General features: G+C 41.6%; 1 protein-coding gene across 3 annotated transcripts; it reads right to left on the reverse strand.

Annotated features, from left to right (window-relative positions):
* Window positions 1-26,650, reverse strand: rc3h2 (ring finger and CCCH-type domains 2). Of its 3 annotated transcripts, none has more exons than XM_086186951.1 (20): window positions 26,199-26,650; window positions 19,890-20,218; window positions 19,689-19,806; window positions 18,907-19,140; window positions 18,288-18,463; window positions 16,480-16,680; window positions 16,229-16,361; window positions 14,830-14,948; window positions 14,194-14,306; window positions 13,621-13,935; window positions 13,316-13,518; window positions 12,858-13,168; window positions 12,633-12,779; window positions 9,513-9,650; window positions 7,619-7,783; window positions 7,288-7,537; window positions 7,002-7,086; window positions 5,471-5,690; window positions 5,218-5,381; window positions 1-4,439 (listed from the first exon to the last, which is right to left on the reverse strand). In XM_086186951.1, the coding sequence occupies exons 2-20, from the start codon at window positions 20,118-20,120 to the stop codon at window positions 4,292-4,294; spliced, it is 3,471 nt and encodes a 1,156-aa protein (XP_086043077.1). In that variant the 5' UTR covers window positions 20,121-20,218; window positions 26,199-26,650; the 3' UTR covers window positions 1-4,291. The 3 variants fall into 3 exon arrangements, with proteins under 3 accessions (XP_086043077.1, XP_086043075.1, XP_086043076.1); XM_086186949.1 differs by having other exon boundaries at window positions 12,858-13,171; XM_086186950.1 differs by lacking the exon at window positions 26,199-26,650 and adding an exon at window positions 22,124-22,724 and having other exon boundaries at window positions 12,858-13,171.
* Between the last annotated feature and the right edge of the window lie 1,005 nt (window positions 26,651-27,655).

The raw sequence follows: 27,655 nt of genomic DNA on the forward strand, positions 1-27,655 counted from the left end.
CAGAGTTCGTTGTCGGTTTATTGTAGCATGCAATCTCCATCTCTCACGGAAGCAGTTTGCTGCCCGACTAAGCTGTCTGTAAGTCAGTGTGATACAGGTGAACAAGGCAGGAAAATGCACAGACAAATCAGTCAATTCCATCAGTCATAACTAGCACAAACATCAGCATCACCAGACTTACTCCGGTCCTGCATTACCCTACAGTTAAAAGGTAAAAGGGAAACCTTTCACAAAGTGATATTTCCAAGGAAATAAATGGAATACATAACAGTATTATTCATTACAGGGACATTTTAGATATGCTGTCTCTTAAGGATTTTTTATTTTCCTCATTCTGAAACATTACACAACTGCCCCAATGACTTAAACATTTATCTGATTATCACAGGCTGTATAAATGAGCGTCTTTACTAAAATCCATCTAATGATGGTGCCAGACTGTATACAATGACGGATGTGTACCATCTCGTTAATAGTTCATTTACATTCCAATCGAACAATAGATTTGCAAATAAAATGTCTAATACAGACATGAATAATCAGAAAACAGTAGTTTCACAATCAACAAGCAGGCATTTTTCCCCATAGAATATAGAATTATGAGACACTTTCTTGTCTAATAAAAACAGTTTTAGCAAGTCCTCAAATTGAAAACAAAGAAGCAGAAAATATCAAGATACCAAAATACCACAACAACAACCAAATGTGGTAATAATAATGATAATAATAAATCTATAGTAACCAATAATTCATTTTTAATTAGCAAACAAGTAAAACGCTGCAAGCAAACTTCAGCACTTGACGTGGCCACACAGTGGGCATGTGCAGAACTCTTACAGCGCCGGGTGTGTTGTATCACAACTACAGAATCATTTAATATTCCTCCGCCATCACAAGAGGGACTATAGTGCATGCATGACAAAGAATGCAGGGTGGGGACGGGGGGAGCGGCAGTGATGAGGTGGGAACTATAGTGCAGCGAAATTTTAGCCACCACAGCAGAGTAGTTTAATACTCACAATGTTTACACAGTAGTGCCCAGCTGTTTCCCATGGCAACAGGAAAGTAAATATAGATACCCAGAGGCAAAACAAGAAAAAAAAATCAGTGAAAGAAAATCAAGCAAACACTTACACAGAATATTTCAACTGATGAATATAGTAGCTGAGCAACTTCATTCTTCCCTGAGCTCACACAAGGATCTAGCCCCCTCTAATGGAGCAAAGAAATACTACAAGAGAAGTACTCCACAAATTTTCCTTCCTCACATACAGTCACGTCATTGAGGAATATGAAAAGCTATTAAAAAAAAACGGCAAGGGGGTTTGATTGTACTGTATCGTACTGTGCTGCACACAACATGGCACTTTACACAACCTCAAATGTGAAGCTGTAAACAGATGCAGAGCAACAGTAGGAAGCTGAGATAGCGTTTCCCTTTCCTATCCATCCATCCCTTTTCTATACCGCTTATCCGTTAAAGGATGGGGGGTGGAGCCTATCCCAGAGGTGGGGTTCACCCTGGACAGATCACCAGTCCGTCGCAGGGCCATCAGGAGAAGTTAGGGGTTCAGTATCTTGCTCAAGGATACTTGGACATGGGGAAGTGAGGATCGAACCAGGGACCTTTCAGTTGCTAAACGGCCACTCTACCTCTGAGCCACGCTGCCCCTCTTTCCTAACTAACCCTATGGAAAACAATTAGGGCCACATGTGAGGAATCAATCTGTAAAATGAAATAATACATTTGTATCCTGAATTCAAAGTCAGAATTTTTTACTTTTTAATTTTTTTTCTCCAAAAAAAATCAAATGTAGCCCATATTTCCTTCTATACACCCTTAAATATTGGAGAATCTTGGGATGTCATATTAATTTATGAGTTCTTTAGTTAAAGTCTTAACTCAAACACACACAAAAAAACAAGAATTAACTTCTTTTTTTTTTAATGGGATTATAAATGTTATTCATCAGCAAAGACCCATAAAATGTTTGAAATGTTACTGAGCAGCTTTTAAAAGAGGAAGGGAAGGAGGGAAGTTATGTGCCCCTCCTCTACTCCGTCGACACAAATCTCACACGCTTCAGATTTAAACAAACTCAACTATCGTGACTTCAGCTCTCGTGCAACTAAAAATGATATCACACTTTCATAACATTGATCAATTGTGTCAAAGGTGTCTCAAATCTCTAAAAGGGTGCGATCTAGACTTCGGGGGAGGGAGAGTTACAGCACACTGAAAACATTTAATGACCAGAAATTAAAGACTCAGAAAACACTTGACAAGAACATCAGTGTGAAACACAACACGCAGAACAAAAAGTAACAACGATACAAAATACCCCGACAGACAACTTCACAGAAGTTAGGGTTGCAGGAAATAAAAAGAAAACTTTTTTAAAAGTTGAACAAAGACAGAGCAGGAAGAAACAACAACTGGTGTCCCCTCACTTTTGCAGCTTGAAATATGCTTGTTGTCTATATGCTGCTGACATAATGGGTATATGTGATCAGACTACAAAGCACAGAAATTCCACAAGCTTATCAAAAAAAAAAATGATTTGAAGTGTCTGACGCCACATTTGAGAGTTTGTCAGTGACCACGGTTTTCCAATTATAAAGCCCAATGTTCGGCTTCACGCAACGAGGAGAGAAAGGCCACAGTGTCGCATGAGAGACTTTTACTTTTCATTGACGCTCAGGAGACTTAGTTCAGCAGCAAGCAAAACTACATCTGAAAAAGACACTAGAATTGTAAAAGTAACGACTTTTGGAATCGCAAAGGAAACAACCTTTGTATTTGCAAAGAAGATAATTTAAGAAATGATTTTTGGATTTGTAAAACAAACTAATTGTAGTTTTGCAAGAATGACAGTTTTGATTCCCATTAATAGATGTTTCAAAACACTTTTTGCTTAAAAACTGAACTCATTAAGACACAGATTTAACTCTATATATTTACTTATGAGTGAGTGTGTGAGAAAGTCATGTGACTGTTTCTAGTGGACACTTGGTGCGATGAAACGCCTGCGGATGCACTCAACGCAGCTCCTTAAAACCTAGTTTATTTAACTTTTTTCCAAAGCTCAAAAACTACTTCTGCCTAAAGAATTACTTTATTCTTTATAAGTCTCATAAGTGAATAGTAGAACAAGTTAAAGGCAACACACAGTTTGTTGTTACACCTAATGACCTCCAGCGTTCATTCAACATTCAGTCTTTGTGTCCTTGTGCTCTGCGATCTCATGACTGAAAGAGGGAATTTAGAGGTCAATATTTATGAATCATAAGACACTTAAAAGACTGAGGCTTGTTTGAGTAGGAGCATAGTCAAAGCCTCTGTTTCCTGCACTTTTGATATTTTCTGTGGGTTGGATTCTTTACGCAATTTTTTTTTCTATAAATATTGAAGCCTGTCTTCTTTGAATTGTCAAGAAAAAAAAAACATCTCAAATGTGATATCCAGCATCATAATACAGGCTTTAAGACTGAATCAGTGGCATGTAAGGCCAAATAGGGAAATAACTGTTTAAAAGGTCCAGAAAGAACAAGAAAATAATGATTAAATATCCTTAACCTGGCAAAAAGCCTCACGAGGTGATAAATAATGCCACTGTTCTCTAATGTACAGTGTAGAGAGCTATGTGGGGCTTCACCAGCGCCTGCCTTGGAGGAAAACCCTTATTTTTTTCCAAGGCACAAGCTATAAAACAATTACAGTAAAATTACACAGTATTCACTGGAGCATATGACTCATATTGACTGAGAAAATACCTTATTTCCTGCTGTTAATCCACTCCATATAAGGGAAAGCATTAATGAAAGGAAAATATTAACAGTATAAAGAAATTCTGCAGTAAACTGGAAAAGTGGCACTGACTGAAGAAAATCCATGTGTGACATCACATGGAGGATGACACTGAACCAATACAACATGTCAGCTGTGTTAAACCACAACAAACTAGATTATGTGAAGCTCATCAGTACAACGTCATGTAATGTGAGTCCGGTCTTCCTCCTAAATCTGGTAAACCGCTCATGTCTGGTAAACAACGATATCCCTAACTTCTCTGTAGACCTGTACATTGGTAAAAACTCACCAATATGGAAGCAGAACAATGTGTTTTCTCTTGTGACGGAATACTGACCCCCTACTCTACCTGTGACATTTCATCTAGGCATATGATTGACATGTATGAAGGCTGGAACAGTTCTACAGTTGTCCCTTTAACCAGGATCTGGATGTGAGCAAGAAAAACTCCAGTCCAGCTTGGTCAGACTGTCTGTTCCCTTAGCTTCCATTGAGCAGCATCTCTGTCCCAGGTGTTTCAGGACAAGACCGGGGAGAGGAGTCCCCAAGTCGGGGAGGTCCGGTCCGCAGCACCAGCTTGCCAACGCCTAGACCTCCAGACACAAGTCCTCCGGGAGACAGAGACTTTCTGGAGGACAGGATGAGAGGAAGCAAAGGAAATGTGTTGACTGAATGAGTTCATTACACAGCTCAACAGTCAGTGCCAACTTTTAGAGAGACTCCTGTTCTGGAAGTAAATTTCCCATTAAATTCATCCATTGATGTTTCTGTCAATCCAAATACGATGAGTTTAAAGCCCAGAACCAGCAAGTAGATGAATCTTGACCATAAAATATTTGATTCAATGCACAAAGACGAGGACTAAGAGAAAAAAGCAGAAGTATGACTGTATGCATAAAAAAAAAATCTCTTGAGTTAAAGTATTTTTATTGCTTGCTCCTGCATCTGTCCTGTTTGTATTGTCATTTATTGCATATCTTAATGTTTTTAATCACAAATAAAGAAAAATAATCTGAATAAAAATGAAAAATAATAACTGGGTGTTTCTTGCTAAGAAGGGAAATCTCTTCTGTTGCATGTCCCTTTCAAAGCTATCATAAAAAATTCAGCAAACGCTTGTATGCTCACAGCGCGCTCCACCAACCAGAGACGTGGCTGCCCACTGAAGGATTGTGGGTAGCGTAGTAATTCTCCATGAGATAACTAATCAACCTGTTATTTCTTAAAACGTAGTTAATATAGGAACGTGAGTCTCTACAGGAGCAGATTTCATTGTTTCACAACCTGCTTGCTCATGGTGAGTAGATGCGAGCTGGGATGGAGAATATGGAGAATATAACTGGGATTTTCATTTCTGTAAACACACTGTTGAGCTCTCCTCCAGTTACTGTGAGGTCAAAAGTCACCTGAAGGCCATCTTTTTCAGCAGGTGAGTATCCATCTTTTCTGCTGAAGGACCCTCTGTTGGGTGGTGCTCCTCGGAGGAGGATGAGAGGAGGCCAGAGGGGCAGGGTGGTGCGAGGAGGTGGGAGGCATCCTGAGAATGTGGGGTGGCCAGATCTAAAGACTCCTGAGAGGTAAAGACAAAAAGGTTTAGTTGTAGTTGAACTGACGCCAAAAGCTTTGATCATGATCACTCTCATCTGATCTACTATCAACCTGAGACTTGATCTCCTGGGGGTCTGTGTCCTCCATGTCCAGAGCACAGAGTTCCAGCTCGATGTCCCGGTCGTGGTCTGGCTCACTCTCATCCCGCTCACAGACCCGATCCCGATCCTGGCAGTAGGCAGTTTGGTGGGTTTGAAGATCTGATACGATTTTCTCTCCGCTGCTTAATGAAGTTTGTTGGCTGCGCAGCTCTGATGCACAAAGCTGCTCACTGGATCCACAAACACATATCCAGACAAAGACGACAATAGAATGCTGTTCCACAAGGACAGTGCAGCAGTGGGACGATGATGATGAAATTTAAGTAAAACTCAGTGAACACTGTAACAGCATGTCAGCAATATGTTTCAACTACATTGGGGATTTCCTGATTCCTTTTCTTGGCCACCCAGTGGAGTTTTACCAGCTGGCTCTATTTGAAGCCTGAGCGGCGAGAGGAAATGACTGCTATAAACTGGGATGGCAGCAAGTAATGAATAAGAGCAAATGTGATTAGAACAATCTGGAATCATGCCAACGTTTGCCCGGGGGCATGAAACTGAATTATGTTCAAGATTTTTTTTTACGCCTGTACACCAGTGACAGCTGTGGGCCATGGGATGATAAAAGGTCATAGGTCAAGGTCACAGGCGGCACGGTGGTGCAGTGGTTAGCACTGTTGCTTTACAGCAAGAAGTTTCCAGGTTCAAGTCCCGGCTCCAGCACAGGATCTTTCTGTGTGGAGTCTCCATGTTCTCCCTGTTCCTGTGTGGGTTCTCTCTGGTACTCCAGCTTCCTCCCACAGTCCAAAGACATCAAGAGGGGACGAGGCTGATTGATACTCTAAATTGACTGTAGGTGTGACTGTGAGTGTGAATGGTTGTCTGTCTCTATGTGTTGGTCCTGTGATGGACTGGTGACCTGTCCAGGGTGAACCCCGCCTCTCACCTGAAGGCTGCTGGGATGGCTCTAGCACCCCCCCCCCCCGACCCCTAACAGGATAAGCGGAAGAAAATGGATGGATGGACGGTCAAGGTCACCCCACATGTACAAGATATGTTTCTTGTGTCTGGTGATACCACAAGAATATCAGGGATTTCAGATTTGGCACAAACATTAATTGAACCTCAAGGATGATTTCCACCGGGATTTTGGTGGTGAAAGGTCAAGGTATCTGTCACACTGAATGTATGTGATGTCAGTCTCATCCTCATTAACGTCTTATCTCAGGTATATCAAGAATTTCTTCAGATCTGGCACCAACATCAACTGGGACTCAGGATGATTTAAAATAATTTTGGTGGTCAAAGGTAAAAGTCATTGTCATCACACAAGTATACGTTAACTGTCCTTTTCTCATTAAGGAATCAGGAATTTCTTCAAATTTGGCCCAGGGGACAGCTGGCATACACAGAGAGACCAAGCAAAGTCCATAAACAAATAGAGGCCCCAAACCCAGAACCCAGTGCTAACTGCTAACATCCTATATGAAAATACAGTGGTGAAGAAGTGAGAACGTGAAGATAGTGGGATGGTTTTGTACCTCTCTAGGAAACTGGAGTGGCTGGAAGCATCTGATCCTCTCGAGCTCCACCTGTAGTCACCGTGATCCAAGTGTGAGTTGTAATCTATGAGGAGAGAGAAAAAGCAAATCATGGTTCCACAGAATCTGTATGTAGATGAGGTTGAGTAGTGATACACAGATAAAGGCCAGCAGCAGAAAATGTTTTTTTAGTAGAGTATTTTTTTAATCCCCCTTGTTCCATCTTGTGCTCTTTCATTCTGTCTTTCGTCCTCCCCTCCCACTCCTTTTTTCAACACATCCGTACCTTTGAAGTTGATGGGCGTGGTGTTGGCACCGCCCTGGCAGGCAGTAGCTTGAACAGGATCTGTGGTGTGGTAGCCTGTGCGAGATGCCCTGGATATGGCTCCCCACTTGGAAATAATGGGCCCCTCACTAAAGGGAATGATGGGGTCCTCATCTTTCAAACGCCGGTAGTGATCTAACGAATGCAACCATCTCTTTCCGACACCACCACTACCAACACCGCTGCCTCCACCTACGTTACTGTCCAACTCCTGCATGAGAAAAAACACAGTCAACGCCTGTGAGTGTGGATCTATGGATGCAGATGTCAAAAAGTGTGTGAAGAATCTCACCGAGTGCTCTGAGCAGGAGTGAGGCGTTGTGTGGGGGAGCATTTCAGGCTCAAAGGGGCTGAGGCAGGGGCCAATGGTGCCACAGGACCATGGAGAGTAGTGGGCTAGACTCTCCTCCCCTCTGAACCTGCAGCCCACGCACTGGCCTCCGCTGCTGTCCACGTGCTGGAAGAGACACATATTTACAGATGACGGTGTTTCGCACTGGCTTATGCCGCTAAGTCTTTTATGATCTCATAAGAAAGTTGAGGGGGATGTGTAGATTTCCTCCGGATGTTCAGGGGCACTCCTACGTGTCAATTTTTGCACATTTTCTAAAGGTTTTTTTTTTTTTTAAGCAAATAATACATTAAAGTGCTTTTGGAATTTTACAATGGTTGAGGTAATATTGAAATCTTTTTTCATTTATTTTAAGGTATGTTATCGTCATCTCTGCTTTTGTTTTTTATCAATAGCCTCCATATCATGTGAGGCAGTGACTTGAAATCAATACCAAAGCTGATCCCTAGAATGGAGAAATATCTCATTTGGTACATGAATAATGGTTAATAAATGCTTAGTGTACTGTTGATAAGGCTTAGTTAACCTTTAAATTCATGGTAAAGATGGCTGTTGAAGTGTTACTTGAAGGATACATGTTTAACACATAATAAGGGTCACAAAGAGCATTAATAAATGGTTAATTATGACATATAGTTAAGCATTAACACACCATTATTACTGTACCCTTACTGTCAAGCGTTACCCTTCATTTAATTATAATGCACTGCTAATTCTATTTTCTATTTGATCTTAATGCACTATTCATCTTTTTTCTTTGACAGCTTCCGTGTCACATGCCCGAGCTACAGCAACTACATATCAGATTATATTACTGGACTGGACAACTAAGAAACTTTTTTTTATATGGTTTTACTGTAACTGCTATTTCTAGATGAATTAATAGGAGCAGGGATTGGAGGAATGACAACTGCGTTTGGGACCATCATGTAGAATTCTGCCGGATACCTGAGATGATGTAATGTGTGCCATGATACTTATTGTTACATTTTGAGTGGAAGTACAAAGTTGATGGGAATGTCAAGTTTTGTTTTGTTTTTTTAACCCAAGACTGGGTCTGAACTGTCAGGACAGCCCTAAAACCACCATCACACCCCCTGGAAGTCAAACGTAACACTGTTAAAACACTCCTTTCGAGAACATGAACATTAAAGCTGCACGTTCACCGATGACATCATTTAGAACAGTTTGCGCCAACTCATTTAAAAGAGCAGCAGCCAATGAGGAAGTCTAATACTCAACCGCTGCACATTATGCGGCTCAGATACCAGCAGTGGCTCGTTACTGGTGTTCACTAATGGTCTTGTTTGTTTATGCTTGATGTCCAGAAGCTTCACTATTAAAATGGTGAAACTGGTAAACAAACACTGCCGATTCTTTAATAAGAGATCTATTTTAAAGTGAATTTGTTCATGAAAACATATCAGACATGCTGTTACACAAAGCTTTACTCAGCTGAAATCTGAGTCACTGCTTGTTCAAGTCTCTCCTCGTGCTCTCTCTCTCTCTTGCTCACCCACGTACGCACAGAAGGCCCCAATTGTGCAATGATATCTTCGCCCACAGTTGCTAGGCAACTATCTCCTTCTTAAATAGCATTAGACACAGCCGAAGCACAAGCCTTTAGAATAGGAATAAAATCCAACATATTTTTTTAACGGTGAAATACACAAACGATTCATTACCTGCAGTTTCATACGGCTATCGTGATGACAATCATGAACCGGTCATCTAAAATTTTAATATTACGCTAACACACACCTTTAATGATGCTCGCTGAGTGTTCGTGGGTGCATACGTAAACAGCATGTGTTCTCTCTGATTTGCTTTCTACCTCAGTTCCAAAATCAATGGTGAAGATGGGGGAGGACTGGGAGGGTCTGTTGGTGCTGTGATGATGGTGATGATGTGCCCACTGTTCCTGCTTCCGTCTGAACAGATCCTCGTAGCCCAGAGGAACGCGGCTGTAGTCCTTAAAAATCCAAAACACATCATATTTTTTTTCTTCTTCATTCTCTTTAAAAGCAGCCACCAAAGGTTTCATAGACAAATTCCAACTTTGAGTTTTGTGTCAAAAAAAAGAAGAAAAAAAAATAACGATCACAACCACTGTATGACAATACAGGCAATTATTATCTCTCAAATGATACATTTGTGTTCTACAATTTGCTGCTAATATGAGCTGCAGCTGTTATAAGGGTCTTTTAGACGGTCAAATAGGGTTCATACATCGTATTTTCCTCAGCTTAGATGTGTTTCAGTGGCCAACTTTGCATTTTGCATCACAGATATTATAGAGATCATTGCCTACAGCGTTCTGAGAAGTGTAACCACTTGCTCAAAAGGCTGCAGAGGTGATGCTACCTGCTGTCTCGCGAATGTACACTTTACTTCTGCAACTTGCACTAGATTTGGATCAACTTGATGTCATGAGTGCTTGACAATACCGGAGTAACGTGATCAGTCATCTTCAAAAATACAGAGTTTGGTACTCCGTTCTGGGTAGAATCCTTCAATCAGTGACCTTAATCCATCTATAAAATAGGCAAAAGTCTCATCTGGTAAAGCTGAGAAGGAGAAGTTTGCTTGTGCGGTTATGGAGCCTGGACTAGCACATTCTAGGCACCAATGCAAGTACTGTTATGAGCTGAAATGCACCCAACCCTCCACTGACTGACTGGTTCCAGAGAGACAGAGGGCTGTTGAGACTTGACGTGATACTCTGTCATCATTTGGGAGGGAATGAATGCTGGTTGCCTGGCAATGGATGCAGAGGATAGCCAGAGATGGACACACCACGCAGGAAAACATCCATGTTAATGAGAACATGCATATGAGACTTTGAAAATTGTGGAGAAAATAGCAGTACAATAAAGACATATTATAAAGTATTTCCGAGTTTTGATAAAATTGTTTATTGACCCTTTGATAAAAGAATGCAGAACAAAAGTCGCACCAAATGTGTCTAGTTTACTGCCCCACGCGTCACAGTTCCTGAGCACAGAAGACAAAGAAGGAATGTTTGTTTTACTACGTATTTCAAAAGGGCTTCTGGTGAAATCATCTTTCGAGGAACTAATTCAAGGCCTGATATGCTTGCTTGCCCTTTTTTGGCGCATACTATAACTCTTTCTCTACATTCTTTCTAAAGTTGAGGAGCACCGACTGCATTTCATGTTTGGTCTAGGCATCGTGCCAGACTGAGGAGCCTTTCCTGAGGATGTGGGGGTGGGAACACCAAATGTAATAGCACCCAACCACCCTCACGCTTCAGACTTAGACTGGTCAGCCTTTGTTACGACAGGGTGGTCAAAGAGGTCATTTTAGATTTTAACAGAATTTATTGTCATCCTGCCTTTTAGAGAAAGTACTGATAGCTGCATTGATTGGGACTTGTTATTCAGTCTCAGTAATGTTACGAATTTCAAAACAAAAATAATGATCCTCATCTTTACCTATCAATAGCCAATAGTTAGGAAACAAAAATTGAAGATTGATTGCCAATTTTTTTTTTGTACTTGCACTTTCTACTTAATTATGAATGTCGCTGTGTGAATTGTGAGCGCATAGATCTTTTTTAACTGCTGATGATGCCACACATGGCGCTCCTGGTAGAATGTGGAAGTCATGGTGCTGTAAGATGATGTGAGATGGAGGGAAGTGAGTGGGGGAGGCAGAGACATATTTAGGTGAGGAGTGGGAGGACTACAGAGGAGGCTGAAGCTACATGCTGCAGCTTTGTGGCTGGCAAGGAAGGTAGAGGTGAGATGATATGTGGGTGTTAAAAGAGAAACTGAAAGGAAGGAAATCATGGGGAAGAATATGTTCACTATGTGATGAGCAAGGTTTAAAGGAAATACGGGATGTTACACAAAAGCAGGGATTAACTGTCTTACTATATGATGCCTTTTCAATAATTAAAATGCATTTTAGTGAATGATAATTAAATGAAAGAAAATTTGGATGCAAAAAATGCATTTTGTCTTAGTTTTTGCTTTTGCAAACTTGGATTAAGTATAATTAAGTGGGAGACGCTAATAACAGCTAGATAATCATGTTGTGAAGGAATATATAGTATTTTGTAGCTCGAAGCAATACTTCACCCAAATATGTATTTTCCCTTTCACATACTACAAATAGGCGAGTTGAGCTCATGAAGATGTTTTGGGATTTAGCACAGAGTTTTTTCACTGAGTTTGTGAACTGATATTTACGGTTAGTAGCTGGTGACAATTTGGTGCCATTAGCTCCTAACTAAATATACATGGCTGGCTCCTTCTACATTTTGGAGTCACAGAGAAGTGACGAAGCAGTGAAAAAATGTCTTTGGGTGTGCAGGAAAACTATTTGCGAGTACTTGAAAGCCAAAAATAAAAACTTCATGGGTTTAGGGTGAGTGGCTTATCAGCTTTTCAGTCTAAGTCATATTAGCTTATTTCAGGGTTTTCTGGGGTTAATGTAAAAACTATTTATCTAGTTGGAACATGCAAACTTTGCTTCAAGAGTTTCTTTTAGAGTGGCTAAGTCTATAACTTAACACACTGTGGATTAATAGGTCTGCTAGCTTGCTAACCAAATATCTAAAGGCAGTTGCTAGCTAATGAAGCTAGCAGCTAGCAGCTAACTGTTAAACAAATATATTGCCCCGTCATGCGGGCACTCATGCGTCGGACAATTTCTAAGATTAATTGATCTTGTATCATTACTTTAGTCAAATACAGACTTCACTGGTTGTTGAATGTATGTGTGTTTTTGTTAATGTAAATAAAGTTTCATTTTTTTAATCAAGTAGTATTTGGGGCGTGAGTAATTAATTGAATAGAAGTCTCAACTTCATTCATTGCACTGAAGCTCACCACAATGTTAACGTTGTAAGTTTGAGCTTTTTGTTGTACTTTTCTAGCGCTTGTTATACTAGCTATTAACCACATGATGCAGGAGCCGTTTCACCTACCCTGTGTAGGCCTGCACGATGTTCACCTCCAGAGCAGTAGTTGCTATCTAGAGAGTTGAACCTCTCCCTGAGTGGAGGCTGGTAGACGGAAGAATGCAGCACCTCTGGAGGCAAAGAGTTACTCCTCGCATCCTCTCTGTGGTACAGCTGTAATAATTAATATAATCAATCAATCTGAAGAATTATCACGTGAACAGCTAGCATGATAATTAGCAGACGGCTCACCTGAGGCCTCCAGACTCTTCTACTGTCATACAGGGGTGCATAAACACCATGAGCAGGAGCTAGCGGTCCATACTGAGGTTGCCCTGGGTGAGCGTGGAAGGCAGGAGGTCCCATCCGATCTCTAGGGGGGTGTGGTGGGTATCCCGAGGAAGAGGAGGAAGGTGGGTGTTGCATTTGAGGGTCACTGGAGTAGGAGGTGGGTGGGGGGCCCATGGAAGGTGGCAGAGAGGATTCTGGGACATTGGAGGATCTAAGGAAGCGTGCCATGCAGGGTTTGTGAGGAGGATGAAGAGTGGATGGGTAAAAGGAACCTGCTAGAGAGGATGAAGAAGGGAAGACAAAGAAGAGAAAAGAAGGGAAGAGGAGCAAAAAGAAAAGAGATGCAAAGAAGAGATTCATTTTTGAAAAAACAATAAAAGTTGCATTTATTAAATCTTCAAATTTAGATAAACACTCACAGGTTGTTTGATAATGTCCCGTGTCATACGCAGAGTGAGGCTCCTGATAGTACAGCTCTGATGCCTGAGAAGGATGTGGTGCTCGCAGCATGAATTGACCATGTTTGGACACAGGGCCGCCGCTATCGGCATGTCCAACTGTGGTCAAAGGGGATGACGCTGAGGAGTGGTTGACGGGGGTTCTTGGAGGAGAGATGGGCTTCCTACAGGACAGATTAACATCCTCAAGACAAAGACTTAAAACCTAAGACCAGACCTTACCTACCTTGCATGCAAATGTGCATAAATAGTGGTTGTAATCTTACTGTTCTGTTGAGCCTGACGTGTTTCTGTTGCTACCAGTCAGCCCATTGGACCCATTAGCTCCACCGGATCCGTTGGGCACCGCCCTCTTCATGTCCTCCATCATATCAGCCCCTCTGGAGATCAGCTGTGGATGCGTGAGGCCAGGTACTCCCTCTGCCAGAGAGGGTGTGTTGTCTCCTGTGAGGCCTTTGAGGCCTTGGCCCACCCCTGCAGACCCATCTGTGTGGACGCTGCTCTCCATGGTGAAGGTTTTACCCATAACTAACGGAAAGGCACGACCAACACTGCTGCTCTTCTTGTTTCTCAGTCTAAATCTGTAAAAATGAGGCAAGGCAGTGAGAAAATTCAATAACACCTGAAAAATAATATTGACAGAGAGGAGAAACCTCTTGGAAACAGATGTGTGATTAGATAAATAGTATTTAATTAAAACACGGATTGGGGAGGCTCTTTGACACTGTAGAGGCTGCGGAACCAGTCGCTCATGATGGGATTATACATTTAAAGGTAGATTACGGGAGATTTATTCTTTATTTAATCATGCAAAAAGATTCATGTGAGAGCTCACTCACTTCTCCAGCTCATCTTGCGTGTGTGCAAATGTACAGTTGGTTCCTCGAGGACAGCCTCCCTGCTGACGAAGATCTCGGCACATGCTGGTCTTATACTTGCTGTTAGCCTGAGGCTGCGAAATACACAGATAAAATGAACATTAACTTTAAAATCTAAGTGAACCACCACAAGTTCCATTCCTCCAAACATTCCCACAGCCGATCATTTTAATGATTTACAGTCCTATTCTTATTATTCTAATTATCTTATTATCTTATTATTCAAAATATTTTATGTGGGCAGAAATGTTCCCCACCAAATGATTCAATTAAAGCCACAAAATAAAAATAAATATGAACAACAACCCCCAAAAATAAAAAAAAACAAATGGCACTGTAAATCCCTGTTTATACTCTTTTCTTTTTTCTTTGCAGTAAAAATGTTCTTTAAATATGTAGGATCCCTAATGAATAATAATTTTTCTCATAATTTTATTACTTTGCTGAGTAAAGAAAGAAAAAGGCCACAATGCTTTTAAAGCACACATGCGTTTGGTTTTGTCCTGCAGGCCACTGTTCAGACTCCATTTCTGGATCTCCCTCTTCTATACTGATCATATAATAATGTTTTGATCTCATCATAGAGCATCAGTGTACCTGTGGAGTGTCATGGCCCTTTTTGCTGAAGTTCTGTATGAATTCAACCAGTCCATGAACCACTAACTTCACCGCCAGCATCACATTCTCCAGGTCCTCCCATGACGGTGTCGGGTCATCTGCAAAAAAATTGCAACACTTGTTTGCACCATGTTTAGTACATTCTTTTAAAAAAATGTCTCATAAATACATGGTATTAACAAGAGAAAACTCAGTCACTGACAAAGACACAATTTAGTAATGTTTTTCTTTTAATTCAATAAAAAAAACTGAATAATTGCAAAAATCATGGACATCTGAAATGGAACTTTTAGCTGAATGTCTTTCGGAAAGAGGATACATGCTGATCTTTTTCCATTATTCTCACCATAGAAATATTGTCTAAGGACACTAAAAAAAAAGAAAAGTCATTTCCCACATGAGTGAGTACAATATAAAACAGGATGGGTATTCTGAGGACCACAGATACCTCTCATGGCCAACCTCAAAAAAGGAGCCATTTTTCCACTATATTTAATGGATCTGCCCAACAATGGAATGGATTCTTTCCTTATCCATGCTCCACCTTTTTACTGAGTTTTGTAAAACTCAGCCAGGTACTTTGCTCATCCTAATCCCACTAACAGCCAGGTAAGACACAGTAAGTTTTTTGTCATGCTGAATCCACATGTGCCCAAAATTTAGAGGAAATAACAAGACAAACAGGCTAAAGCTGGTAGCTCTGTGAGGCTGTACGTAGGCAGAGGGCTGATGTCAGTATGCTAATATTGTCACAATGACAACAGTACTATGTGTATTTGTACAAGCACCTCATAACTGTGTTAAAAAAGACTCGGTACAAATAAAGTTTGACCAGATGGCGTTGCTAAATGACAAAATCAGACTGAAAATATAAAACTATTCATATCATATTTAAATATACGTTTCAGGCTGAACCAGAATGGTAGCATAAATGAAGTCATATTCTTTTTTATATATATACACTTTTATTACTTTGAAATTTGATGATTCCAGTTAGCTTTTCCAAACAATTCCTGTAGGAGGAGATGCAGTAGCACCGGTGGTGGTGTACAAATCTGAAACTGTGTTGATGGTCATAATACAATAAATTTGACTGACGGCAAAGTAACATCTTGTCTGGTTGTGTTATGTTGCCTCATGCACCTGGTTGTGTCACGACAACAATATAATAAGTCAGACCTCCTTGTCTTTTGTGATAAAGACACCTACAGACAGAGGAGATATCTCTGGGTGCCATGTTCACTTATAAACGCTGGGCACACAGCGTGAATCGGCTGTTTTGTTCTTGCTGACAGCAGATTTGTGTGAGTGTCTATTTTCTGGATAAGTGGCATAAAAGAATTCTTAGTATGCCTTCAGATGTATTACTGTTCAGTACCTGGATTGTGGTCTATGTTGGCCAGGAGCTCTAGATGAGGTCTAAGGCTTGTAAGGTTGGCAGGGTCTCCTGTCCTCTGCAGAACGATTGTCAGCTCCTGAACGCTTTTGGCAAAAGACTCTGGAGACTGTAACTAGAACAGGAGAAAAAATAATTTGTCTTTAAACACATTTATACACAAAAATATCATGAATAAACCTATTATTTGCTCTCCGCCAGCCAGGTTAGACTACCATGGATGATAACGGTACCTTGTCTATGATGGACTGCATGTGTGACTTGTGGACAAGGTCTCCGTACAGCAGAGATGACCACTGCTCAGGTGAAATTCGTAGTCCAGCTTCCATGGCAATGTGGACGATCTGAGCATCGTGTTCTCTCCTGAGAGCCTCGTAGGTACGAAATTCTTCCTTCAGCTGCATTAGTGAGGAGTCCTCATCACGCTTAGTCACCTGAGGAGGACACACAATGGTTTAATGGGGAATGAAAATGGTGGAGAGACAAGAGACTGTCAATAAGATGAAGAGAAAAATGCAAAATAACATATAGCACAACTTGTTAGGTGTTATTTTGTGTTTATAATTTGCCTTTGGCCTTGTCTACATGGCTAAGAAGCTAAATGAACATTTAATTCTAGGGCGGACTAATCCTCATAGCCAGACAAGACGACACACACCCTTCTCTACTCTTTGTCACACTCGCGAGCTAAAAAAAAAACCATGTGACCACTAGTTAGCTTAGAACAATGAATGGTAGTGGGGGAGAAGTGTTAGCATACCTCAATCAACCAGGATTTAGGTTTGTCCAGCATTAATCCTCCTCATCCTCTCTTACAAAGTTGGCCATGATTAATGGCACTTGCTCTTTTCGACATCAATTAACATTTTGTTTTGATGGCCTAAGGTGCAATGGAGCTTTCTAGGCCCTGTGTGAGATCATTGCGCCCAGTCAGGAAAGTAGTTCTGACTCTACGTCTGATTCCAAAATTACAATTTCTTGTCATTTTTTAAAAAATTTCAAACCAAATGTTATAAACAATTGTAGTTATTAATGCAGGGAAAGGCAATTTGGAAAAAAAAGTGTATTTGATGACTTTTGGGACAAGTATGCTAACGCTTCCCATCCACTACCATTCGTTGTGCTAAGCTAACTAGCGTTCAGCTGGTCTCTGAGGGTTTCAGCTCCCTAATGCAGCACAGAGGAGAGAAGGGGGTTCATCTTCTTGTCAGGATCTGAGGATGATGACAAAAGTTGGTGTGTTCTTTTACACATTAGTGTATTACTTTTGATGGGGAGATCCTTATCAGACTACATTCTTCAGAGAGTATGTATGTGGTGCCTTCAGACTGATATTCAACTCAAACTCAGATCAGACAAAGGGATCTCACCCTTCTCAGAATCTGCCCTATGAGTAATCATCATGAGACACCACCACCACCAGCCACTCATTTAAATTTGCTGAGCAGAAACTGTCAAGATTACAACCGGAATCAGATTTCATGTGTCCCCCTTCTTTGACCTGTCTGTTTTTTCGCTCTATTTCTGCATCTAATATACACTGTCTAAACTGTCTGTCTCCGTCCTGCAAGACGGAGCGGATATATATATCGTTTAGCTGTTACATCACATGCGGATAGCTGACATTTTTGCCCTACCAGCGATGTCTGTCATCAGATAACAGGCACAGAAATACACACGCATATCCAGAGAAGCACATATCCTCATTACGTGAATGTCTTTCACACTAATAGAGAGAAGTAGTTTCAGTAGCCCACTTAGAGGGTGATGATACAGCACTCTAACATCAGACTGGGTTGTTTTAATCCTGAGAAGAATCCACATTTCAAAAGTGGTTTTCCAACCACACGCAGTTTGACTTATTAAGAAAAAAGAATGGGTGGTTGTTTTTTTCTTATGTCAAGGGAAACAAGCAGATCCCATTCAAAGTGCATGACGTAAAAAGCTGTTTTTATTTCTACAACTTGCTCGTAGATTCTTGAGTGTGAATGTATTTGTGCGTTTCTTGATGAATCTCTCTGCTTATTCACGTCTTTGGTACCTTGAAACAGGAGGCCCGGTAGAGCAGCTGCACTACGTGGCCTATGCTGGTTTTGGACGCCTGGGGGAACCGAGCCTCCAACTTCTGGACTACAAACAAAACCAAAACCTTCCGGGACAATGCAGAGCCATCTTCCAGCGCCAGCAGAACTAGCTTCAGCGCATCTTCCTGCATTGCTGATGAGGATGATGAGAGAGAGAAGACGTCAGAAACTTCACAACAAATCATTTTATTTCAAATGAATACATACACCTTTTTAAAACCAGGTGTCCTCAGACTGTTAAGTGAACTCATTCTGATATCATGCTGAGAAACAGGTTCCCATTCAGAATCTGCCCTATGAGTAATCATCACAGGACACCCGGTGCCATTTACAGCATTCAAAAGGACACAGTGGACTCCAGTGGGCTAAGAGGTGGCTGGTTCCTTTAAAGTCAAAAATAAATCAGTTCAAATTCATTCATCCTATATGCTTTAGTCCAAGTGAATACTTGGGCAGAATTTGAAGAATCTCTAAGATTCTGTACATAAAAATAATTTACCACACTCACAAATCTGTCACATGGTTTGTGTTTTACGATGGCCTTTACCAATGTTAACCTTTGCCATTCTCACTCACCAGGCCCCAAGAACTGGCATCCCCGCGCCCGCACCGCTGCCCAGAGGTTGGCGGAGAGTTGCTGGGGATTCTGGTGCTGCAGAATAAGCTCAGTAACAGTCCGTTCACCCAGCGACCGGCCGGCCCGCACCGCCCGAACACGGCCCTCCTCCTCCACCAGCTGGCAGTTCACCAGCGTCACCAGCTTCCTCTGCATGGGCCGACTGAGCACACTCGGACTCAGAGTGGCCACACCTTTGTGAGGGAAATTTGATTGTCTCATATTAATTTGAACTCATAAAAATGACAAAGAAGCAGGAAAAAATAATGGTCTCATTACCAACAAATATTCAGCTACAATGTGGTCCATGAAGTTAAAACTCAGAGGAGGGCTGAGCCTTCAAGACACCAACTTCTCCTTTTACGCTTTACAGAGAATTTTCTAAGATATGCAATGACATCTCAATCAGTGCATAAAAATGGTTTAATTGAAGCCAATTGAAGTAGATGAATGCCACAGAGCATCATCACTCAGAACTGGCTGAGCAAAGAAGCGGAACAACGACTAATTTCAGTATAAAGTTGATCTGTATTACACAGAGAGTGAACCATGAAAGTAGAGAAGCATTTGGGCATCATGAGAAGTGTGAAAATTGCAAATGCCAAGTTCCACTGGCAGCTTAACTGCAGCCCCCGCATATTTGCTGCATGTAGAGCTGCATTTTCTTCTCCTAAGTTCAAACTAGAAACTAATTTGCCATCAAACATACAGGACGTTAATGCAAACACATGCATGAACATACCTTTTGCACTGCTGATGGGTTTCAGGTAGAGAGCCAGCTCTTCCACACACACCCTGCAGACCTCGTAGTGCTCAACCTCCGCGGCGCTGCTTAGACTCACCGGCTGCACATCTGGGACCTTAGAAACACACATCATTAGCACATAAAACATGGACAAACAGCCTTGTTATCACTCGTATATAAAAGCTCTCTGTGACTCACCTTAGCTCCGACCAACTGCAGCAGGGCACAGTTGACCGGCAGCAAGTCAATTTCCGTGCTGATTGGTGTCTGGTCAAAGGGGCAGGCCTTACGGTGCAGCTTGTGTAGGCAGGTTTTACACACTGTGTGAGAGCAGCCCAGGCTGATGGGCTGGTTGCCGCTGCTGTCAAACTCATTGTAGCAGATGGGACAGGACAGGAACTCTGTCCACTGGGCCGCCTGCACTGGCATCCTGGCACCACACCGCTGAGGGAGGCGATGTCAAGCTCAGGGGCGACACATGTCAACGAGCCCCGGCAACAACTCCTGCTCGCCAGTGTCGACGGGGACTGTGAAGGATGAGACTCTGAGTTATGCAGAATGTGGTAGTACTGCTGGAGGTCAGGACATAACTACATGCAGTAATACAGCTGCTCAAGACACATGCAAGGCTAACTGTGACAGACTGGTGAAGTTCGTCGGTCCACATCTTCTGGATGCATCATCAAATAATTTTATTCAACCAGTCGTGGTGCTGCGATGATGAATTACTGATTTCATTCTCCTGACTTTCATCTCACACCTTCACCAGAGAAAAACGTCTTATCCAATACATACCAGCAGAACTTATATTTCACTTGGTGCTGTGGCGGTAGATCAGGACATACAGTTGAATTTTAAAGTCTCAAATGCAACAGCATCAGGTCCACGTAAGGAAATGAAACAGCTTAGAAGGGCACTGGCCACATTTACATGTACAACATATGAAGGTCCATATTATGGTTAAAGTCATATGCCAAATAAGGAATTTATATGTGCTGCAGTAGTTGGAATACTCCTGTTTACGTGCTAGTTGGCATATTACTGCCATATTAAACTGTACTTGTGGGAAACAGCATCCGGTTCGTCACTAAGAAACTTAGCTAAACTTTGTGTTCAAGTTAAATTTTATCAAACTCGATCACAGGCAAAAATTCGGAAGCATGACAGTAAAATAACCAGCACACGGTCTCAATGCACTAAGCAAATGTGACATAATTACAATAAACACTACTTCACGGGTGCATTTGAATACGGCACTTCTACCTCCTGATTGTCATGGCAACGTGTTAACATACTGCTCCGATCAGCAGCAAGCTACTCAGTTGTGTGTTAACTGCTGAAGGGCATTTTCTGATTCCCGTCAACATGACCCAATACTCCTGTTGATTCAAGCATACGGCAGGTGTTATTCAAGTTTTTAGCAGTACAATAAGATCTCGATCAGGCCATGGACGGTGTTAATGTGACTGCTACGCAGATGGAATCTCGTCATATTAATAAAGAAATGTAGTGTTCATGTAAATGTGCCCGTAAAAGTCCTTGTCCCCTACATAGCAGATGGGTTCCAAGATGAGGAAGAGGTCAAAATAAATAAAATGAATTGAAAATTATTGAAATGCCAACTGAATTCTTTATTGTAAGTAGATTATAGTCCCCCATAATCCACCTTAAATAGTCACGATTTAAAATGAGCCTTCCACCTCCCAAAAGCTATCCGATGTATCATCCTATTAACCCAGGGCAAAAAAACAAAAAAGCAACAAAGAAAACAACACAAAACAACAGAATTTAAACAAACAACATCATCCTTCTGATTCTGTGATTCTATTATGCGAAAGTCTTGTGGATACAGTGAGCACCTGTTGCTTCTCCAGTCTCACATCTGTTCAAACTGCTCAACAAATTAACAGCTGGTCCCTCACCAGTCCGGCTGTAAAAAACAAAACAAAACAAAAAACAACTCTAAAATAATCTTAACTTTAGAGACACAGTGACAGATACTGCTCACACTGAGTGAAAGAGAATGAGATTAGAGAGGACAAAAGCCTTTGTTAACTGACTCTACCGGTTTAGAAAATATGATGCAACCAGTGTGTTTGTGTGTGCGCTTGTGTGCGTGCGTGTGTGTTTGTGTGTGCGTGTGTGTGTGTGAGACTTTCGGAGCCTTTGCAGACAAATGTAGACCAAAAATATGCACAAAACAAATGCCTGTTACAGACAACTTGATTGTCTATAAAAATACGAAAGAGTATTTACAACACGTCCATTTTGTAATCTGGACAAATAAAGTGCAGAAATCTACATTTTGAAAACATCCTTTGTTAGTCAAACAGCAAATTTTCATAATTAAAGAATCAAACTTCTCACAATATGAACATGCACGCTATGCAGCAAATTACACATTCCATAAACATGCTAATAATGATACACACCTTCCAGCATGCGGTTGCCTTATCTCTCCATGGCTGCACGGACAGCCTCGCTCCGTATTTAGCACCCAAATATAACATTACAGGAACCCACGGTGTGCTGAAGCAGTGTGTGAGGAACCACTGAGGTGACGCTCGTGTGATGAGAGTAGTTCAGTAGGAAGTTTTGGCGGTTGAGCCTGGATAAAACCCCGGCGCTGTGTGTTCACAGATTAGGGAGTGGTGCTAACTAATGGGAGCAACTGTGAACAGTGATTCACTGTCACGTTGGCAGCCACCTGTTCCTGCTTCCAACAACTGCTGCATCCTGTTTTTACACAGTTCCTGGAAGACCCTGAATGCCATCTGCACAGAAAGTGGCCGGCTAAAAGTACTGAAGATTAGCATTAGCATGATGGGACTTTCCTCGCGTGCACGAATGGTTTACTACGTAGCAAACATATTCACACACACATGTACAAAGCTCCCATAGTCAAGAATAAGTCTGATCTTGTGACAGAAAGAAGCAGGCGTGCTGTATCACAGCAAACCTCAACTTCCTTCTCAGTCTTCTCTCCACTTTAAAATAAAGAAAATGACCTATGAGCCCCTTTTTTACACCATGTGCTTTGTCTGAGCATCGAAAACTTTGTACTCCTGCATGCATTTAAAGAGCAACATATCACTTTTAAACCCCGTGAGCAGTAATTTGCGCTCTATTGTCGTAATCAGCCTCCCACTCTACTGAGCGCAGGTTGAGAAGTGGGACGACATTGTGTCCTTACAGCCAACTGTTGGCAAGCCATCATCTGGCTCATGACTGGAGTCCTAACGTGCCCCCAACCCCCATGACATGGGGAGTCTGGAGTTTCCTTTGACATACCTCTCTCAAAGAGAGAAAGAGAATGGTTGTTTATCTCTACAGGCTACATTTGTCATCACGTGTTTTGGTGATTTCTTAATAATTTGATAATATCATTATCAATTTCATGGCTCCAACTATCGAGTTCATGCTCTATTATGCTAGTTGCACATTTAACAGACTAATTCATTTAACAAAAGAAATGCAAAGAACACCCAATGAACAAATGTATAAAGTGGTTTTGTTTTGTTTTTTTTAACTGAATGTTCTGAAGATATTGCAACGACAGGCCTACCATTTTCCCACCACAGCCCTGTAGTGACGATCTGATAGAACAGCCCTGACCGGCCCATGCTAGCTTATTTTACTGAGGGCTCCATATTGCATGACAATAAAATCAAATTATGATCAGATTAGTTTCTCACATTTCCAGGTGTGAAAACTAATGTTGACACCAGGATCATGCTGGTGCAGGTAGAAACAAACATGCCCTGTTTTACTTGAGGGAATTACTTCACTCTGCTGAAGTTGTAGCTGGTTAGCTTGAATGCAGGCTAGCAGCTAATGCGACTGAAAAGGGTAATTAGCAAACAAGCGATAGGAAATAAATGGGGCACACCCATTCAAACAAGCTGGATTTGATTAAGATGAGAGGAAAAAATAAAGTATGAGAAATTTCCATTTTGCAACTCGAGTTTGCATGTTTGTGCAGGCACAGTGGAGGGATTTGACAAGGTTTCCTGTGCTGTAGTTCAGCATCTACAGACAGACGTATTAGAGACCGCAGCAGAAGGTGGCAAACGGTCCGTGGTGATGAGAGGCCAAACCAGGATGGTTGATTTCACCAAGACTGTGTACAGTTAACAAGATGTCCAGCACAATTATGTAAAAAGTATGAGGCTGATTTTCACTAAACTAGATGATGGTGTATTCTTTTGGTGTCAACAGGAAATGACATATTTTATGCACACTTTGATGTACCCCTCATGGTGTGTTGACCAGATCTCAAAATTTGATCATAAACACCTTAAGAAGTTAATGAGGTATGGCATGAAGAAGCTGTCGTTTCTGGACTCCACACGGTCAGATCGTTTCCAAACGTCACACGTTTCAGCCCGCCCTGAGGACGTCTACATGTTAAATATATGTGACAAACAGTTACGTGCTCCAAGTGTTCACTTGTTCAGACTTACAAGTGTGTGACAAACTTAGGATCATAGATTAACTTTGACAGCTGTAGGACCAATTCAGGGACTCCTCATTACGTTTTGTTCTTCGTAGCTCATTCCACATGTCCCTCATCATTCTCAATACCGCGTCTTTGCTCAAAATTGAAAAAACACATAGAACAGAGAAATGCATTGATTAGTTCGTAGATCCACAACGGCAAGTTTGCAAATCTTCTGTTGAACAATATCACTGTCACACACACACACACACACACACACACACACACACACACACACACACCAGGAAGGAGAATAATGAAGGAATGCATGGACATTCACTCTTCACACACACATATGCTGCCCTTGAACCTGGAAGCAAGTTAAGTAATATGAGGACTCCCTGCTCCTTCTCACTGTCACCATGACCCCTGAGTCAGAACATTCTCGTGTGTGTGTGCGCGCGCGCGTGTGTGTGCGTGCCTGCATGTGTATGTGTGTTTAAGAACTCAGGAAAAACACGATCATAAATCGAGGAATACAAAAAAACTTTCTTTTTCTCTTGTAGGAATCACTATTTAAATCAGATGAAATAAGTATTAAGTGAGTCAAATATGATCTCGAACTGCCCGGAGTTCAAATGATAGGAAAAACAAAAGTCACTTCTCATGACTCACTTTGCTTTAATATCATAAATCACTTTTTCAGTCCATCCCAAAAGTCCCATCAACATTTGAACTTAAACTCACAAGTCTCGCACATAAACTTTGAGGAAAGCTGTGGCAGCTGACAAGAAAGAAACGACACCAACGTACAACAAAGCTGAGAAAAAAAACTCAAACTGCTGAATACTACAAAACCAATCATAGCAAAGTGAGCAACAAACCCTGACTTTACTTTCTGTAGAATAATTATATATAGTAACAGTGTGAGAGTCCTTTCCAGGCAGCAAGTATTCGGCTATAATGAAACAAAAACAACTGCAGCAGGTAACTAGTGAAGTTAAACTTTAACACACAGGACTGATGATGCTTGTTAATCTGCTGAAAATCTCAACAGGCAGCAAGTGCTTGTGGCAAAACATCAACACAACACAGAAAACACTCAGAAACAGTGCGTGCATCTTGAAGGGTACAAATATTTAACAGGTGGTACCCTTTAAAACAAATCGTGTACTCTCTATTTAACTTTTTATACATTCCAGGCCCATTGAAGACCAATATTATACTTTTGAGGTAATAAATGTACTTTTTAAGGGAATCTTCTTAAGTACAGAACTGTTTTTGTCCTTCATTTTTGAGTGAGTGTGACAACATATGAGGAGTTTGTCTTTTACAACATACCTGCAGCAGCCAGCATATTAGAAATGCGTCATTTTTTATGGCAGGATTATAACAGTTGTGGCACTGTAGATGACTTATTCATTATGCCAGTCGTCACAGTATGTGTGCGTGCGTGCGTGCGTGTGTGTGTGTGTGTGTGTGTGTGTGTGTGTGTGTGTGTGTGGTGGGTATGAGGGGGTGGGGGCTTTAAATTCAAACCCCTATGAGATGCAGCAACTGGAGCAAGCAGCAGTTATGCAATCTTACAGTCAGAAAACATTTTCTTTTCCTTTAATTTGTCACAAGTTGCTACCACTTGCACGTCAGCAGTTTATAGATTAACCTTGGAGAAACTTTATGATTGAAGTGTCACACCGAATCATTCAATAGACAACCTGCACACAGTAAACTGAGGGATCAAACGTGGTGTCCAGTTTTACTAAATAAACTATACAGGCCAATCAGTTCTCCTCATTGCACAATTTCCTGTTAAGCATGCAATAAGTGCCTCAACCTTTCCAAGAACACCATGAACAGACTGAGACATGAGCCACACCAGTTGCAGATATCAGAGTTCAAATAGTTCCGCACATAATTGATTAATTTCAATAATTTGCTGCACATTTTCCGACAGCAAGAGGGAGTAATTAGCTCTGTTTATAGATTAAAATGTCCAAAAAAAACAAACACCTGAATTTGAGAAGCAGGGTAAAGTAAGTACAGCGCGCACCTCTGGAGAAGTCACTTACCTCATGCGCAACACCAGAAGACAAAAATCAAACATAGCCATCCACAAGGAGCGCGTCAAAATGAGGAAAACATAATTATCAGTTGCAAAACCACCGCAGCAGTCAGCCCACCGACACACATCATGATGCAAACACGGTGTGGCGGCAGATTTCAGAGCGTTAGCGGTTCCCCTGGTTCAGTTTTCATCCCCTGCCCCCTTTTCCGTGGGTACATGACAGACACAGGTACAGCGGGTCACACACCCTCTCTGCTGGGAGGAGATGGTGGTATCGCTCCGCCGAGTGGTGATGGTGCCAGGCTCAGCTCACTGGCTGACGGAGCAGGCAGGAGGTGAGCTGCTGCTCGGCTCCACGCATCCCGCAGACGCTGCTGGAGACGCGGGTCTACCAGCCCCGCGATGGTTCGATGAAAAATACTGAAGGGGCTGCGGGGCACTATTTTAATGTTGTGAGCAAGGATAAAAAGATGTAAAGGGGCAAGCCGGAACAAGCCGCTTTTCGAGGCGTAGGCTGTCTGGTTTTAAAGGAACAGACCGTGTGTATGTGTGTGTGAGTGTGTGTGTCTTTGTGTGTGTGTGTGTGAGTGTGTGTGTCTTTGTGTGTGTGTGTATGTGTGTGTGTGTGTGTGTGTGTGGCGACAGAGGATGCGCTTCGACAAGTGCGCCTGTCAAGGGGAAGTTCACACTCGGTTCCCGCTCGCTGTAGTGTCGCTCCGCGTTTGCAGAAGCTGAAGAGAGGAGAAAAACAAAAAGCAAGCCGTCTTTGATTTGTGTCATACACTGTGTATGTATGTATGTATATATATGTATATGTGTGCATGTATATACATATGTGTTTGTGATATATGTGTGTGTATATATATTGTGTATAATTTTATATGTATATGTATATATATGTATATGTGTGTATATGTATATATATATATATGTATATATATACATATATATATATATATATATATATATATATATATATATATATATATATATATATAGTGGTAATCAGGAACAACTAACACTGTGCTTGTGTAAGTTGTTAGCTAGCTTGGTATATGACCACCCCAGCTGTTCCCACCAGCTTATAGCTGATTTCATGCTCACTTTCAGGAGATGTTTGATTTTTTTGAGGAAGAGTAAATGCACAAAACTGTAAATGTGACAAATCTTTAATCCAGGTGATTTGTTTGTGCCATTGTCGTCTTTACTTACATTCTCTAAATTTGTCTTCGTCTCTGGACAACAGAACTAGCTGGCACTTCACAGCAACTGCAACTTGTCCACCCTAAGACCATCCATCCATCCATCCATCCATCATCCATTCATCCATTTTCTTCTGCATGTCCTGTTAAGGGTCGGGGGGGGGGGGGGGGGGCTGGAGCCTATCCCAGCGGCTTTCGGGTTTCAGGCCAGAGGCGGGGTTCACCCTGGACGGGTCGCCAGTCAAACCCACCAGTCCTC

The sequence above is a fragment of the Aulostomus chinensis genome, chromosome 19, assembly GCF_037954235.1.
Source record: "Aulostomus chinensis isolate RoL2024-O1b breed Wild chromosome 19, RoL_Achi_v1.0, whole genome shotgun sequence".
In the NCBI taxonomy this organism is placed as follows: Eukaryota; Metazoa; Chordata; class Actinopteri; order Syngnathiformes; family Aulostomidae; genus Aulostomus; species Aulostomus chinensis.

Excerpts from the sequence above, each read along its gene's own strand:
- rc3h2 (XM_086186949.1), bottom strand. The coding sequence starts at position 20,120 with ATGCCAGTGCAGGCGGCCCAGTGGACAGAGTTCCTGTCCTGTCCCATC. Across the intron at positions 14,949-16,228 it reads CAACATAGACCACAATCCAG|ATGACCCGACACCGTCATGG; the intron begins GTACTGAACAGT and ends ATTTTTTTGCAG. Across the intron at positions 13,519-13,620 it reads ACGTCAGGCTCAACAGAACA|GAAGCCCATCTCTCCTCCAA; the intron begins GTAAGATTACAA and ends TCTGTCCTGTAG.